Here is a 15,230-nt window from a genome sequence, read left to right on the forward strand (position 1 = left end):
TCTCATTGCAGTACAAGTCAAGTGACTCAAGTACACGCCCCGTTTATACAAAAACAAACCTTTATTGTCATGAACAGTATTACAGATACAGTAAATGGCATTCATCATAACTACACAGGGTAGCCATCCTCTAACAGGTGGAAAGTTCACTCAGACTGACCCGTGTAAGGACATCTGAAATGCAGCATAGGTAGATCGTGGGAGGAGTACGCAATAGACAACCCTGAATAATGCAACAGACATCACTTCAGAAACTCAAAGCTAGTCATGATTCAAGTACAAAATAAACACACACACACAAATCAATGTCACATGAAACATTCAACAACCAGGCTCAACCAGCATAAAATAAGTGGATGCATCTCAGGAAGCACTCCGTTTGACACTGACCGCCATAACAAACATATCACCGTTTGTAACACTGTTAAAAAATAATAAAAAGAGTTGGATGTTTTTCTATGAATTCAAATGTATAAACTGTCAACCATGCATCAACACCAACTACAGCTTGTGTGAGGTGTGATAAATAAACCAGTCATCTTCTCCACACAAGGCCACAGTCCATGAGGACTGCTGGTTCGCCCCCCCCCACCACTGTTATGATCTTTTAAACTATCCAGTAAACACGTGGCTGTACACTAAATCCTTAGCATGTGTGTGCAGAAGTAATTGTACTAGAGTCTAGCAACGCAACAAATAAATGACAACTACAGTATCACCTGCAAGCATGGTAAAGCTTTACTAATGTGTGACCTCATCTTGCCAGTGAAAAATGGATGTATAAACAATTTGCATCATAATTACTGTATAAATAAGAATGTCTATGTTGATGTCAACATATGTTGAAGGCAACAATTGGGGAAATTATTTTGTCCAGCACTAAAGTGCTAGAAATAGTTGTCACCCAGTCCATCATCAGCAGTCTCTCACACTACTCCAGTAGGGTGCACAAACCCTTTGTATTATCCGTTAATCTGTAAGGTTTTTAATTATTTGTTTAGAATAAAGAAGATTTTTTAAATGAATCTAGTTATAGCATAAATGATAAATAATTTGCTTGTTTCTGACCAACCTTCCAAAGATATCCAGATATCTAAGTAGTAACTTTAGTATTTGCACTCCATTAACAACTTTACCAATTGTATTTCATTAATTTTGCACATTACATTTTCAATAATCAACATTTCAAGTTGTTTTTAGAATATTTGAGGCCCAAATGTTTCGGGGACTTCACTCCTCATAGAATGTCTATCTGTTTACCCATGAAGATGGCTGGGATGTTCAAGTGTCTGTCAGTAGCGGAAGGCATCGCGGCTTTAGGTCCCGAGGTCCAGACTTCTGTGAAAGACTTCAACACTACATGTTTCTGCTTGAGTGTTTTAAGCAAATTGGATCCAACGTCAATAAATGCAACAAAACCAGCTCAAATCATACTATAAATACTCGTAAAAAGTGTGGCATTGTTATAACTTGGACCTATAACTTTGGTACACTTAATGAAACATGTATATGCAGAGTATTGACTCACTGCGAGTACTAAAACGAGAAGATGACAACTTAAAGGGGGGATGGAAATGCCATTTTGACACTTTGTAATGCTTTACTTGATCTGGTGTTACCGAAAAACCCTCCTTTATGTTTGCCCATCTATTCTCTTGCAAGATGTCAGTCTTGTACATACCCTTTTAATAACTCGTAAGACAACAGCTAGCGTCAATTTGTTGTTTGGTAAATAACTCTGTGGCCGAGTTCATTTCTCGATCAAGCCTCCGTCTTTTAATTTGAAGTAGAAGAACTTCTCCAAGGTGTTGGCACTCTTGCAGTACTCGCTGTCCGGAGGGTTGTACTCGCGACAGTTGGTGATGATTCGCTGCAGGTCGGCAATGAAAAGCTTCTTGGTCACATAGTATCGGTTCTTCAGTCTCTCCGTCATGGTTTTCAGGTCTGTGGGGGGAAACGGGGGAAAACATCATCAATGTGAACAATAACAATTGAATGAGGAGCGTATGATATGATCATGGCCTAAACAATAGAATCATGAAGAATTAAAAAGATGCTGTATAATCTAAAACAGATTCTTGCTCACCGATGGGAAAGCGGATGATCTCGTAGTAATCTGGAGCCTCAGATTTTTTCACTGGTTCCATGAAGGGCCAGGCATCAGGATGAGTCTGCTCAGGGAATAAAGACCTGGTAAGTCCATAGCCGGGTTTTAAGTAACATATTACTATGCACATTTAGGATTTAATTACAGAAAAGCTGTATAAAAAAAAGGAACAACTTTATACAATTCTGATGGACGTACGGTTTGCTGAGCCTAGTTTGATTTGATCCTAGCCAGTAGATAGATATTTTTTGCATACTTTTCAAAGTTGGCCTAAAATAAGAGACACAACTACTGTTACTTGTACATGTGTGTGTTCCTGCCAGGTGTCTCCAGGTGAGTCTTACCTTAATCTGGGCCAGGAGGTTCTTCAACATGTTGTATAACATATCAGGGTCCTTCACCTCTTTCCTGTAAAATGTGCAATGATAAGTACAACACTGACCCAACCAAGATAAGGCTGTGGAGAAGGAGAAAAACACTTAGGTCTCTAAATGAGTGAATTCTATTTGGGACAAACGGTGGACTTTAAACTGCTTACTGCAAAGTGTAATTGTGACATGGGAACAAAAAGGTAATGCGTGTAGAATTGATGAATTTGTGATGCTTTGGCGCTCCCCAGTGGCAATAACAAAATGGTAAAGTCCACAGCTTCTGAATATTACATCAGCGAGAACCCAAGCATAACCAAAACAAAATTGTTTCTATAATTATTGCTAAAGGTTTACCCTTTGTCCTTGTTACTGGGTTTCCAGCCGGTCTCTCCTGGAAGAAAGAAACTTGTCAGAAATATGATTTCATTTAAACAATATCTTTTTTGTAAGAAAAACCAAAGACTCACTTATGCCTGGAATGCTCTCCACCGGGATCTGCCGCACGCCTTCTTTGAAGCAGGTGAGACCTGGGTAAACCTTCCTGATCTGGGTCTGTTTTCTCTCAATCAGCTTCTTAATAATCTGACAAATTAAGATTCATGTGGTTATTCTAAGCACATAGATTCAAAGCAGAAACATGATTGAGCTTTAATAAGAGGGTCTCGCATACCTCCTTCTGTCTTTTAATGATATGAGAGAGCTCAGTGTAGGGGATTCTGGGGTTCAGCTCACACTCCATGAGGGTCGCTCCCTCGTAGTCTTTGATGTATCCCAGGTAACGAGTCTTCGGCACTTTGATGTCTTTGGAAAAGCCCTGCGAGGAAAGACCAAATTACTAAAAAGGAGAAGTTGGAGGGGGAAGACGGAGCAGAGCTAATGCAGGTCCTTGCTGCAGTACCTGCTTCTTGAAGTAGCCGATGGCGTACTCGTCGGCGTAGGTGAGGAAATAGAGGATGTTGTGTTTGATGTGGTACTCCTTCAGGTGGTTCATCAGGTGGGTACCGTAGCCCTTACATTAAAAAGCACAGGTGAAAAGATATTAAAAGTGTGATTTTACACATTACAGAATCTCCGTACTATGTTATACTTTCTATACCCAACTGCTATTGCATTTAAGGGTATGGTGCAGGAAAAATAAAGGTACAACAAATAACTCATGAACGGTCGTTATATACCTTGACTTGCTCATTGGATGTGACGGCACAGAAGACGATTTCTGTGAAGCCCTGAGTGGGAAACATCCTAAAACAGATGCCTCCGATGACTCGGCCATCTTTGATAAGGGCGAGGGTCTTGTGCTTCCTGTGGACATGGGAGGACATCAGAACAGTGCACAGCCATAGGAGGGTGACGTGTGGAGTGAGAACATCTACGTGTGGAGAGAGAACATCTACATGTGGAGTGAGAACATCTACGTGTGGAGTGAGAACATCTACGTGTGGAGTGAGAACATCTACGTGTGGAGTGAGAACATCTACGTGTGGAGTGAGAACATGTACGTGTGGAGTGAGAACATGTACGTGTGGAGTGAGAACATGTACGTGTGGAGTGAGAACATGTACGTGTGGAGTGAGAACATGTACGTGTGGAGTGAGAACATCTACGTGTGGAGTGAGAACATCTACGTGTGGAGTGAGAACATGTACGTGTGGAGTGAGAACATCTACGTGTGGAGTGAGAACATCTACGTGTGGAGTGAGAACATGTACGTGTGGAGTGAGAACATGTACGTGTGGAGTGAGAACATCTACGTGTGGAGTGAGAACATGTACGTGTGGAGTGAGAACATGTACGTGTGGAGTGAGAACATGTACGTGTGGAGTGAGAACATGTACGTGTGGAGTGAGAACATGTACGTGTGGAGTGAGAACATCTACGTGTGGAGTGAGAACATCTACGTGTGGAGTGAGAACATGTACGTGTGGAGTGAGAATATGTACGTGTGGAGTGAGAACATCTACGTGTGGAGTGAGAACATCTACGTGTGGGAGTGAGAACATCTACATGTGGAGTGAGAACATCTACGTGTGGAGTGAGAACATGTACATGTGGAGTGAGAACATCTACGTGTGGAGTGAGAACATCTACGTGTGGAGTGAGAACATCTACGTGTGGAGTGAGAACATCTACGTGTGGAGTGAGAACATCTACGTGTGGAGTGAGAACATGTACGTGTGGAGTGAGAACATCTACGTGTGGAGTGAGAACATCTACGTGTGGAGTGAGAACATCTACGTGTGGAGTGAGAACATGTACGTGTGGAGTGAGAACATCTACGTGTGGAGTGAGAACATCTACGTGTGGAGTGAGAACATCTACGTGTGGAGTGAGAACATCTACGTGTGGAGTGAGAACATCTACGTGTGGAGTGAGAACATCTACATGTGGAGTGAGAACATCTACGTGTGGAGTGAAAATATGTACGTGTGGAGTGAGAACATGTACGTGTGGAGTGAGAACATGTACGTGTGGAGTGAGAACATGTACGTGTGGAGTGAGAACATGTACGTGTGGAGTGAGAACATGTACGTGTGGAGTGAGAACATCTACGTGTGGAGTGAGAACATCTACGTGTGGAGTGAGAACATCTACGTGTGGAGTGAGAACATCTACGTGTGGAGTGAAATATGTACGTGTGGAGTGAGAACATGTACGTGTGGAGTGAGAACATGTACGTGTGGAGTGAGAACATGTACGTGTGGAGTGAGAACATGTACGTGTGGAGTGAGAACATGTACGTGTGGAGTGAGAACATGTACGTGTGGAGTGAGAACATGTACGTGTGGAGTGAGAATATGTACGTGTGGAGTGAGAACATGTACGTGTGGAGTGAGAACATCTACGTGTGGAGTGAGAATATGTACGTGTGGAGTGAGAACATGTACGTGTGGAGTGAGAACATGTACGTGTGGAGTGAGAACATGTACGTGTGGAGTGAGAACATGTACGTGTGGAGTGAGAACATGTACGTGTGGAGTGAGAACATCTACGTGTGGAGTGAGAACATGTACGTGTGGAGTGAGAACATCTACGTGTGGAGTGAGAACATCTACGTGTGGAGTGAGAACATGTACGTGTGGAGTGAGAACATCTACGTGTGGAGTGAGAACATGTACGTGTGGAGTGAGAACATGTACGTGTGGAGTGAGAACATGTACGTGTGGAGTGAGAACATCTACGTGTGGAGTGAGAACATGTACGTGTGGAGTGAGAACATGTACGTGTGGAGTGAGAACATGTACGTGTGGAGTGAGAACATGTACGTGTGGAGTGAGAACATGTACGTGTGGAGTGAGAACATGTACGTGTGGAGTGAGAACATCTACGTGTGGAGTGAGAACATGTACGTGTGGAGTGAGAACATCTACGTGTGGAGTGAGAACATCTACGTGTGGAGTGAGAACATCTACGTGTGGAGTGAGAACATGTACGTGTGGAGTGAGAACATGTACGTGTGGAGTGAGAACATGTACGTGTGGAGTGAGAACATGTACGTGTGGAGTGAGAACATGTACGTGTGGAGTGAGAACATCTACGTGTGGAGTGAGAACATCTACGTGTGGAGTGAGAACATGTACGTGTGGAGTGAGAACATCTACGTGTGGAGTGAGAAACATCTACGTGTGGAGTGAGAACATCTACGTGTGGAGTGAGAACATCTACGTGTGGAGTGAGAACATCTACGTGTGGAGTGAGAACATCTACGTGTGGAGTGAGAACATCTACGTGTGGAGTGAGAACATCTACGTGTGGAGTGAGAACATCTACGTGTGGAGTGAGAACATCTACGTGTGGAGTGAGAACATCTACGTGTGGAGTGAGAACATCTACGTGTGGAGTGAGAACATCTACGTGTGGAGTGAGAACATCTACGTGTGGAGTGAGAACATCTACGTGTGGAGTGAGAACATCTACGTGTGGAGTGAGAACATCTACGTGTGGAGTGAGAACATGTACGTGTGGAGTGAGAACATGTACGTGTGGAGTGAGAACATGTACGTGTGGAGTGAGAACATGTACGTGTGGAGTGAGAACATGTACGTGTGGAGTGAGAACATCTACGTGTGGAGTGAGAACATCTACGTGTGGAGTGAGAACATGTACGTGTGGAGTGAGAACATGTACGTGTGGAGTGAGAACATGTACGTGTGGAGTGAGAACATGTACGTGTGGAGTGAGAACATGTACGTGTGGAGTGAGAACATGTACGTGTGGAGTGAGAATATGTACGTGTGGAGTGAGAACATCTACGTGTGGAGTGAGAACATCTACGTGTGGAGTGAGAACATGTACGTGTGGAGTGAGAACATCTACGTGTGGAGTGAGAACATCTACGTGTGGAGTGAGAACATCTACGTGTGGAGTGAGAACATGTACGTGTGGAGTGAGAACATCTACGTGTGGAGTGAGAACATCTACGTGTGGAGTGAGAACATCTACATGTGGAGTGAGAACATCTACATGTGGAGTGAGAACATCTACGTGTGGAGTGAGAACATCTACGTGTGGAGTGAGAACATCTACATGTGGAGTGAGAACATGTACATGTGGAGTGAGAACATCTACATGTGGAGTGAGAACATCTACGTGTGGAGTGAGAACATCTACATGTGGAGTGAGAACATCTACATGTGGAGTGAGAACATCTACATGTGGAGTGAGAACATGTACGTGTGGAGTGAGAACATCTACGTGTGGAGTGAGAACATCTACATGTGGAGTGAGAACATCTACGTGTGGAGTGAGAACATCTACATGTGGAGTGAGAACATGTACGTGTGGAGTGAGAACATCTACGTGTGGAGTGAGAACATCTACGTGTGGAGTGAGAACATCTACGTGTGGAGTGAGAACATCTACATGTGGAGTGAGAACATCTACATGTGGAGTGAGAACATGTACGTGTGGAGTGAGAACATCTACGTGTGGAGTGAGAACATCTACATGTGGAGTGAGAACATCTACGTGTGGAGTGAGAACATCTACATGTGGAGTGAGAACATGTACGTGTGGAGTGAGAACATCTACGTGTGGAGTGAGAACATCTACGTGTGGAGTGAGAACATGTACGTGTGGAGTGAGAACATCTACATGTGGAGTGAGAACATCTACGTGTGGAGTGAGAACATCTACATGTGGAGTGAGAACATGTACGTGTGGAGTGAGAACATCTACGTGTGGAGTGAGAACATCTACATGTGGAGTGAGAACATCTACATGTGGAGTGAGAACATGTACTTACGGGTCGAACACCAGCCGTGTGATGTACTCTTTGGGCATGCGAGGTAACTGATGCGAGAACACATTCTGCAGGCCGACCAGCCACATCAGGATCTTCTTGTTGGACTTCTGGGAAAGTGAGTTTCCAATGACGTGGAACTCGATGATTCCCCGCCTCTCCTCCAGCCTGGCCGTCTCATCACGGGCAGCGTTTGGGGTCAGCAGATTAGTCTGGAAATATAAACAAAAACTGAGCACTACAGTCAACATGTCGCCTTAATAAACGATCTAAACATCTTACCTCTGGTCCGAGCATTGCAGCGGGGTCAGTGATGGTCATCATGACTTCATTGACCAGCTCCATAGGAATGTCTCCCATCACACGGATCCGCTTAGCGTCCTCCAGGGTCAACACCTCCGGAAGTTTACGTTTCTCTCCTGATCAGAATTGACAGTAACAAGGTTAAAATAATGAAAGGGGACAGCTAACAATGCATTTAGAATACTTAACTTCATAGTTATTTTCATTATTTAACAAAACATTAGGTTCTTAATGAGATAAAAATCCTGCTTTTTTTGGTATCCACTACTGACCCTCCTCAATAGAGTGGTGCAGTGACACGTCCTAAAACCTGGAAGTAAGCTGCTGGTTCCCTCGACAAAAAAGCAATGTGATTTCTCCACAGGGTTTTGGAAAATAGCTGGAAATAAGATCTGTGGAAAACGAACCTGTTAGATAAATGCACGTTTTGTTCAGCCGGATAATCTCCACATGTCTACCCTACTTTTATCATTTTCTAATCATAAATCTATCGATTAGATTTATGATTCGAAAATGACATGGTGTGGATATTATCCGGCTGAACAAAACGTGCATTTATCTAACAGGTTCGTTTTCCACAGATCTTATTTCGAGCTATTTTCCAAAATCCTATGGAGAAATCCGCTTTTTTGTCGAGGGAACCAGCAGCTTACTTCCAGGTTTTAGGATGCGTCACTGTACCACTCTAAATGAAGCTTGTCTGGCATTCACCTCTTACAGAACCACATTAACGTCATAATTATTGAAGTTTTCTTTGAGTCCTGTGCTCCATCCTCTTCGGGTATCTTTTCAGTATTCTTGACTTTATTCTATTTATTTGTTTTGTTCTTAGGCAAGAACAGCTTCTACGCACTCAAGAAAAAAAAAGGGCTGCCGGGGCCATCTAGTATTTAGCTCGGGCAATGAAGCCTCACCTGCTGGTTGCCCGATCGGGCAATCTATTATGCCAGTATCATGCAGCTCGCGGATCCAGTAATGAGTGACCCGACAGTAAAACTAAACATATCTATAACTAGTTTAGGTAGTTTGAGAGGTAATTAAAATAGCTACGTGTGATATTATAACCTGAAGTGTGTGTTTTGTCCGCTCACCGCTGCATGTGATCATGCAGAGCTGACTGTCGACTCGTCAGCAGCAGCTGATCTCTCTCTCCCGTCAGATTAGACTTCACTCGCGTTTATGTCCATATCGATCAGATCCAGCTAGTTCTAGCTAATGATATGACTACCTGCTTATTAAAAGACACTTAAACAATAAGTGTCGCTACGCAACCGGGTGAGGCCACAAGTATAGCGCAGCATTATGCATTTGTCTACATGCCCACCGGAACCCCGAGGCATTACCAACAGATCAACGCACAATCAACCCATACAGGACATCTCTTTCTCCACATTAAGTGTTAGACATTAGAATTGACTATTCTTGTCTGTCACATACTCTTCTTGTCTGTCACATACTCTTCTTGTCTGTCACATAAGTGGCGCAACTGAAGCGGTATTGCGCTAAAGGGAAATTATTTTGACCGGACATTTTGACCGAAGAGATTTAGATTTGCCGGCTAACGGGAACTCTGACGTCACCATTTTGTGTGCTTCGCGGATGCGCTCGGCTCCTCTCGACTGCTGCTCTGTCAGCTTCCGGATGAGGAGGCATTCGTTCGACCAACTTACAGTAGATAACATTACAAACATTTTTAACAGGGGCCATAATAGTGTAAATAATGTTTGTTTTGGCAGTTATAACTGAATGTAATGTGTTCTACTTTTTTACATATGGGAAGGCATTTGCCTTCATCAGATGGAAAGTGTCTTGACCAACAACTTAAGTGTTTCTTATAGCTATGCAGGGCATGCAAGCGAGCAAACACAAACAAACAAGTGAAATGAAGAATAAAATTAAACAATATAATATTGTGGTGGTTCATCTTATAATTCAGTCTAGAGAATGCACCAGACAGCATCTAAGACCTGCAAAAATCAAAATGTTCTAGGGGGAGGCCCCCCAAACCCTTCGTGCGTCATTTCGTCCACGCTCATTATTCAGGGAAATCTCTATTGGGCTCAGGGCCATCTGTAAATTAGCTTAGATGGCCCACAGGGCCATCTCCCCAAATCCTTAATGTCATGCACTGTGACAGTTTTGCGCTTTGAGAACGAGCCATGAATGGGACCAGAGCTCCCAGGGTTTGTGAGGGTTTAAGAAATCATCAACCGCTAACGTGAAGTCAGAGGCTGGGTGTTAGTTGCTTTACAGGATATTAACGTTGCACAATATTCCTATGGTCTAACTGTATGCAACTTCTTTCTAAGTGTTCTGCTGTAGCCACTGAGGGTCTGGCAGGGGGGTTGTGGGGGATCAGAGAAGCCGAGCTGCTGACCTGTGATGGGCTCTGCTCCTCCGGTGTCTGCACTGCCCAGAGAGGAGATGCTGCTCAGACCTTTGGACAGAGCGGGGGAGCCGGAGACTGCAGCCGGACTGATCACTGCAATGGAGACACACCAAGGAACAGGTTCATCATTACAAAACCAAGAAAAAACATATATTGTGTACATTAAACTATAGTATTGTAAAATAAAAAGCTTATTGAATTTCATTTGTCTGATTTAGACTTTCTGTTATTTGTTCTTAATCTGTTTTATAACCATGTACCCTGCTTCTTTGCAAGTTGTAAAGTGTGCATTTCTCCTCTGGGGATTATTAAACCCTAGAAAAATAATATTTGTTAACAACAATACTAAATCATTTTTGTGATGTAAGATAAGATGGACTTTTATTAATCCCTCGTGGGGAAATTGTTTCTCTGCATTTGACCCATCCTAGTGTTAGGAGCAATGTGCTGCCATTTTGAACGGCGCCCGGGGAGCAGTGTAGGGAACGGTGCCTTGCTCAGGGACACCTCGGTGGCACTTGGTCTTGCCGGGACTTGAACTTGTGACCTTCCAGTTGCCAAGCCAAGTCCCTATCGACTTCGCCACCACCGCCCTTGTGATTGAGATAGGAACTTATGGCAGCTTTTATGAACAGTCCAAAGGCTGAATCATAAGCCGTTGCTTATATAAACTCTGACCTACTTGTCTCATCCCGTTCAAATAGCTCTCATGGTTTGAAGTCTCCCCACCTGTCTGATGTCCCAGCTGCGTGCCGTCAGCGGCGGGCATCGTGAAGTCAGCCTCCCAGATGGGTGAATTATCGCCATAGATTTCCTCCTCCAGCATGGACAGGAACCTGATGACAGTCAGGGTAAATGTTATTGCAAAGGTAAATAAGGGAGCTGGGGAAGCCAAACTAAAACTGGATGTGATAGAGGAGCTACAGAATCAAACCTTAGATGTGGTTTCAGAAATAAGCACTGTATCCATTCTGTATACAGTTTAAAGTCTTGCGCCTTGACACTAATTATAGCAGGGATCATGGAGACTAGGGATGCTCCGATCGCCAATTTTGGGATCGATCGCCGGAATCAGTATCGGCCGATACCGATCCGATCGAGTGGGTGGGGGCTATGGGGATCTTCCATTTAAAGTGATGGTTAAAACTCAGTTAATGGGGCTCATTCACTGGCGCTTCAACAAACAACATCATTATTACGTTCAAATGAAGTACATTAACTTTGGATAATAACACGGGAGAAATGAGCGGAAGGCAGCGCTCTCTTTTCCTCTCTCCCTCCTGACAGCCGGTCAGTATCGTCTCATGCAGCTCGCTGATCCAGTAATGAGTGACCCGACAGTGAAGAATAAACATATTTATAACTAGTTTAGCTTGTTCCAGAGCTAGATAAAATAGCTAAGTGTGTTAAGTCTAACTCTTAGTGTGTGTGTTGCTCCGCTCACCGGTCCGTCACAGCGGGTGGAGCTGCAGGATTTCAGCCTCACACACATTGCATACTGCTATTTTATCGTCTTTTTCGGACACCTTAAAATACTGCCAGACTCGTGAAGCCATTTTGGCGAGCTTGTTTTGCCGCGCACTGAGAAAAGTGTCATGTATTTTACGTCATGTGATAGGGCAGGCCCTCCCGATCGGCAGAGAGTGAATATCGGCCGATCGAGTCAAATATAAATAAGGGAAGCTTTTTGAATAGCGCCATTATTAAAACCCACACACTGAATTTCAAGAATCTGCTTACTTGGGGAAGTGTGTAAGGATGAGTGTGCGTTTCTCTGGGAGCAGTTTATCCTTCTCCACTCTGAACTTCTCCAGGAGCTGCCGCCGGGTCACAGTGAAGATGGACTTGAGCAAGCTGCGGCCGAACACGTGCGTGGTCTCATAGCGCGGCAGGCTGTCGTTACTCTGGGGGACGTGGCAGTAGCACAGCCACCTGGAAGTAATAAAGAAGAAACGCTGCTAATGTATAGACTGATGTCAACATCCAAACAGAGACATCTAAAAAGGTAAAAGCATGTACCTGCTTTCTATAACAACAACACACCCACACACCTGGTGTAGTCCACTTTATAGGCTGTCCCATCGTCTTTCTGGGTGCGCTGGCGGTACTGCGTAGGGGTTTCCAGCTTCCAGTAATTGAGGCACAAGAGGAACATCTTTGACAGCTCAAACATGGTCTGCCTTTCCTTTGGTGCCAGGTGGCTGAACTTATACTGAACAAAATTCAAAACCCCCTTTATGAGGAAAAGAAAAGTGCAAGTTAATGAGGCACAAGAGAAAAAGAGGGTAAGATATTTGTGAAATATGAAACAAGCATTATAGACCAGTCACATTTTCAGTGACTGCTTTAGATCAGGGAATGACATGTAGGTTCTTAAAGTGTTATGTCACCTGCTCAATGTTGGGTTTTTCGAAGGGAGGACTTCCGAGGGATCCCTCTACGACTGGCTGGCTCATCTGCAGGATGCATTTCCTCAGCAGCTAAGGGACAGTTTTGCATGTTGTTAAATTGGGCAAGACATTTAATAAACGTGGACTTGTTACAACAAGTTATATGTTGGTCTGTTTTACCTGTCGCACTGCTTACCTTGAATAGGTAGAAGTAGACCTGTTTTGTGTCAGTGTCCTCCTCTTTGTGTACAGACATAAAAAGGTTCTCTACATCCACCACCATGCCCAACAGCCTGTTTATCTCCTCCTCAGACACATTCTCCAAGTGGGACACATGGTCAGCTGTAAGCAAGGCATTACATACAATTAAAATCCAAACAGTAAGATGTCAATCAATAATGTGAAACAAGAAGTCCCTGAAATATAGCTGCATTTGCTGTAGGTATATATGCTGGTGTGTATGTGGAGGACGGTTAGTTTGTACCCAGAGCATGTCCACAGCTGCGGCAGGGCTCGCTCAGGCTGGCGGCTTGCAGCTGCAGGTCCATCCGTGTGGCTGATGGTGGATTTGGGTTTTTCCATCCATTGCACTTGCATGTGTCATTGGCCTGACAAAAAACACAAAGAATGCTCAACACCAAATAAAGCGACTTAGACGGTTACACAACCTGCTGTTATGGCACGCCTATGAATGACAGTGAGGTTAGGCTAGCTGATAATGCATTCATCTCCAAATACTTAACGTTAAGGTGAATAGTACAAGTGTACGGGAAACTCGCTATATAGCTTGCTAGCTAGCTTCAAAAGTTAACAATCACTTCAAATCATTACGCTATTCGTTTATACTTGTGATAGCAGTGCCTTGACCGTGCTACCATTTTCTATCCCCATACACTGGTGCTAATACTACCCGGGGAGTGCTTTGTTGTGGTGAACTTTGGCTAGCCAAGCTAGCTACCTTGCAGGCGGAGAATACGCCAAGTTTCTCAAGCTTTTTCGCCCGTGGGAAAGCTCGGACTTGAGCTTTCTTCTGGCTTGCACGCTGTTGTTGACTAAGTCCTGGTCTGGCCGGGTCACTACTCCCTGACCCGGAGACTGTGGCGGCAGTGCTGGACCCAGCTGAGCCGACAGACTGGGCTTGGAGAAGCCGGGGTTGCAAGGCCTGCGCCGTCGGGTCCGACATATCCACGCGCTGCTCTTCCTCTGCTCCCGTTTACTTCCTATGCTGCCTTCAAGTGCTGTCGGCAAAACGAGACTTAATAGGACCGACGCAATGTTAAGAAGTGTGAAACGTTTTTACCCCCATGAAAACTGACGTGTTGACAACATACATTAACGATGCAAATATCACTGATTTACGCTTTAAGTAGACTTTTTAATCTTTCAAAGTAAAATTGTGTCGGTCTGTCACTTCAACATTCCCAAACTATGTGACCACAACACAATAGGCATCATTACATCTCATTCAAACTTATATAAATCATAAACATTTATCTATATTACGGCATTTATCGACACCTCCTCGTAATGTCAATGTTTTATTTTGAATGTCTTCACCGGAAGTTTTGTTAGGCCAACTCTTGAAATATGCTTTCTTCATTGCGCTCAGAGCCCTCTAGTGGTCACAGTGCGAAGCTACACCTCGGGCCATAAAAACAGCACTGACATAAAATGTGGTTTGATGTAATAGACTTAACTCTCAAATAGATATTTAGATAGATAGTATCACGTCTCTAAATTGTAATTATTTAATGTCCTGTATATTTATTTTGTATTCTCTATGTATTGCTTAACTTTAACATTATTTGCATATAAGTCTAGTCGGTGTTACTGTTATGTTATCCTGCGCTGTAAATTGTTCGTTACCCACGTTTGCAAATTACCTTAAATTATGTTGTCAGCTTTTTTTCTAAGAAAAATCTTTATACTAAAACAGAAGTTTTTAGGTTCAGTGCTTTCTTTTCTAATCGAATGTAACTGTTTTCATTCTAAAATGATAGTGTAAGTATTATTTTGGCAGTTACTTGCTTTTACAGACTGCAATTACATAATTGTAAGTACAAATTATATTGATATAAATTCATATTATAAAATCGCTTTTCATGTATTCTTTTAATGTAATTGGAAGAGTGATTACATCTGCCTTGGTTTATAATGTCTTATTCTTCGTGGTTGTTTATGCATCTAAAGTGCACCTGAAAGCAACACGATTTGATTGCAGTGATTGTGGGTAAAGTAGTTTCTGGACACAAGTCAGTTGTATTTATGAATGTTGTTCAATGGTTTCACACTGAAAAATCTATAAGTAAAAAGTGTTATATTAAAGAAAACTGAAGTCAGAACTACAACCCAGTTTTAAAAGGTAACATAATGTCCCACTGGCGGTTGGCAGCTATAAAAACGACTGAGTCATCAATGATAGGTTATGTTG

General features: G+C 43.4%; 1 protein-coding gene across 1 annotated transcript; it reads right to left on the reverse strand.

The window, feature by feature from the left end:
* Positions 1-41: 41 nt before the first annotated feature.
* On the reverse strand, positions 42-14,179 carry kat2a (K(lysine) acetyltransferase 2A). The gene is made up of 18 exons (XM_034220313.1): positions 13,758-14,179; positions 13,284-13,407; positions 12,996-13,141; positions 12,800-12,889; positions 12,461-12,642; positions 12,150-12,341; positions 11,139-11,245; positions 10,398-10,502; positions 8,000-8,136; positions 7,721-7,929; positions 3,654-3,780; positions 3,377-3,487; positions 3,149-3,292; positions 2,946-3,060; positions 2,833-2,869; positions 2,452-2,515; positions 2,087-2,171; positions 42-1,944 (listed from the first exon to the last, which is right to left on the reverse strand). The coding sequence occupies exons 1-18, from the start codon at positions 13,980-13,982 to the stop codon at positions 1,751-1,753; spliced, it is 2,394 nt and encodes a 797-aa protein (XP_034076204.1). The 5' UTR covers positions 13,983-14,179; the 3' UTR covers positions 42-1,750.
* Between the last annotated feature and the right edge of the window lie 1,051 nt (positions 14,180-15,230).

The sequence above is a fragment of the Gymnodraco acuticeps genome, unplaced genomic scaffold (genome assembly GCF_902827175.1).
Source record: "Gymnodraco acuticeps unplaced genomic scaffold, fGymAcu1.1, whole genome shotgun sequence".
In the NCBI taxonomy this organism is placed as follows: Eukaryota; Metazoa; Chordata; class Actinopteri; order Perciformes; family Bathydraconidae; genus Gymnodraco; species Gymnodraco acuticeps.

What these genes read in the sequence shown, in the direction of transcription:
- kat2a (XM_034220313.1), bottom strand. Translation starts at nt 13,982, where the DNA reads ATGTCGGACCCGACGGCGCAGGCCTTGCAACCCCGGCTTCTCCAAGCC. An exon ending in CCCAGTAACAAGGACAAAGG is followed by an intron (nt 2,516 to 2,832) that starts GTAAACCTTTAG and finishes CACATTTTACAG; the next exon opens with GAAAGAGGTGAAGGACCCTG. An exon ending in ACCTCCTGGCCCAGATTAAG is followed by an intron (nt 2,172 to 2,451) that starts GTAAGACTCACC and finishes TTCCCTGAGCAG; the next exon opens with ACTCATCCTGATGCCTGGCC.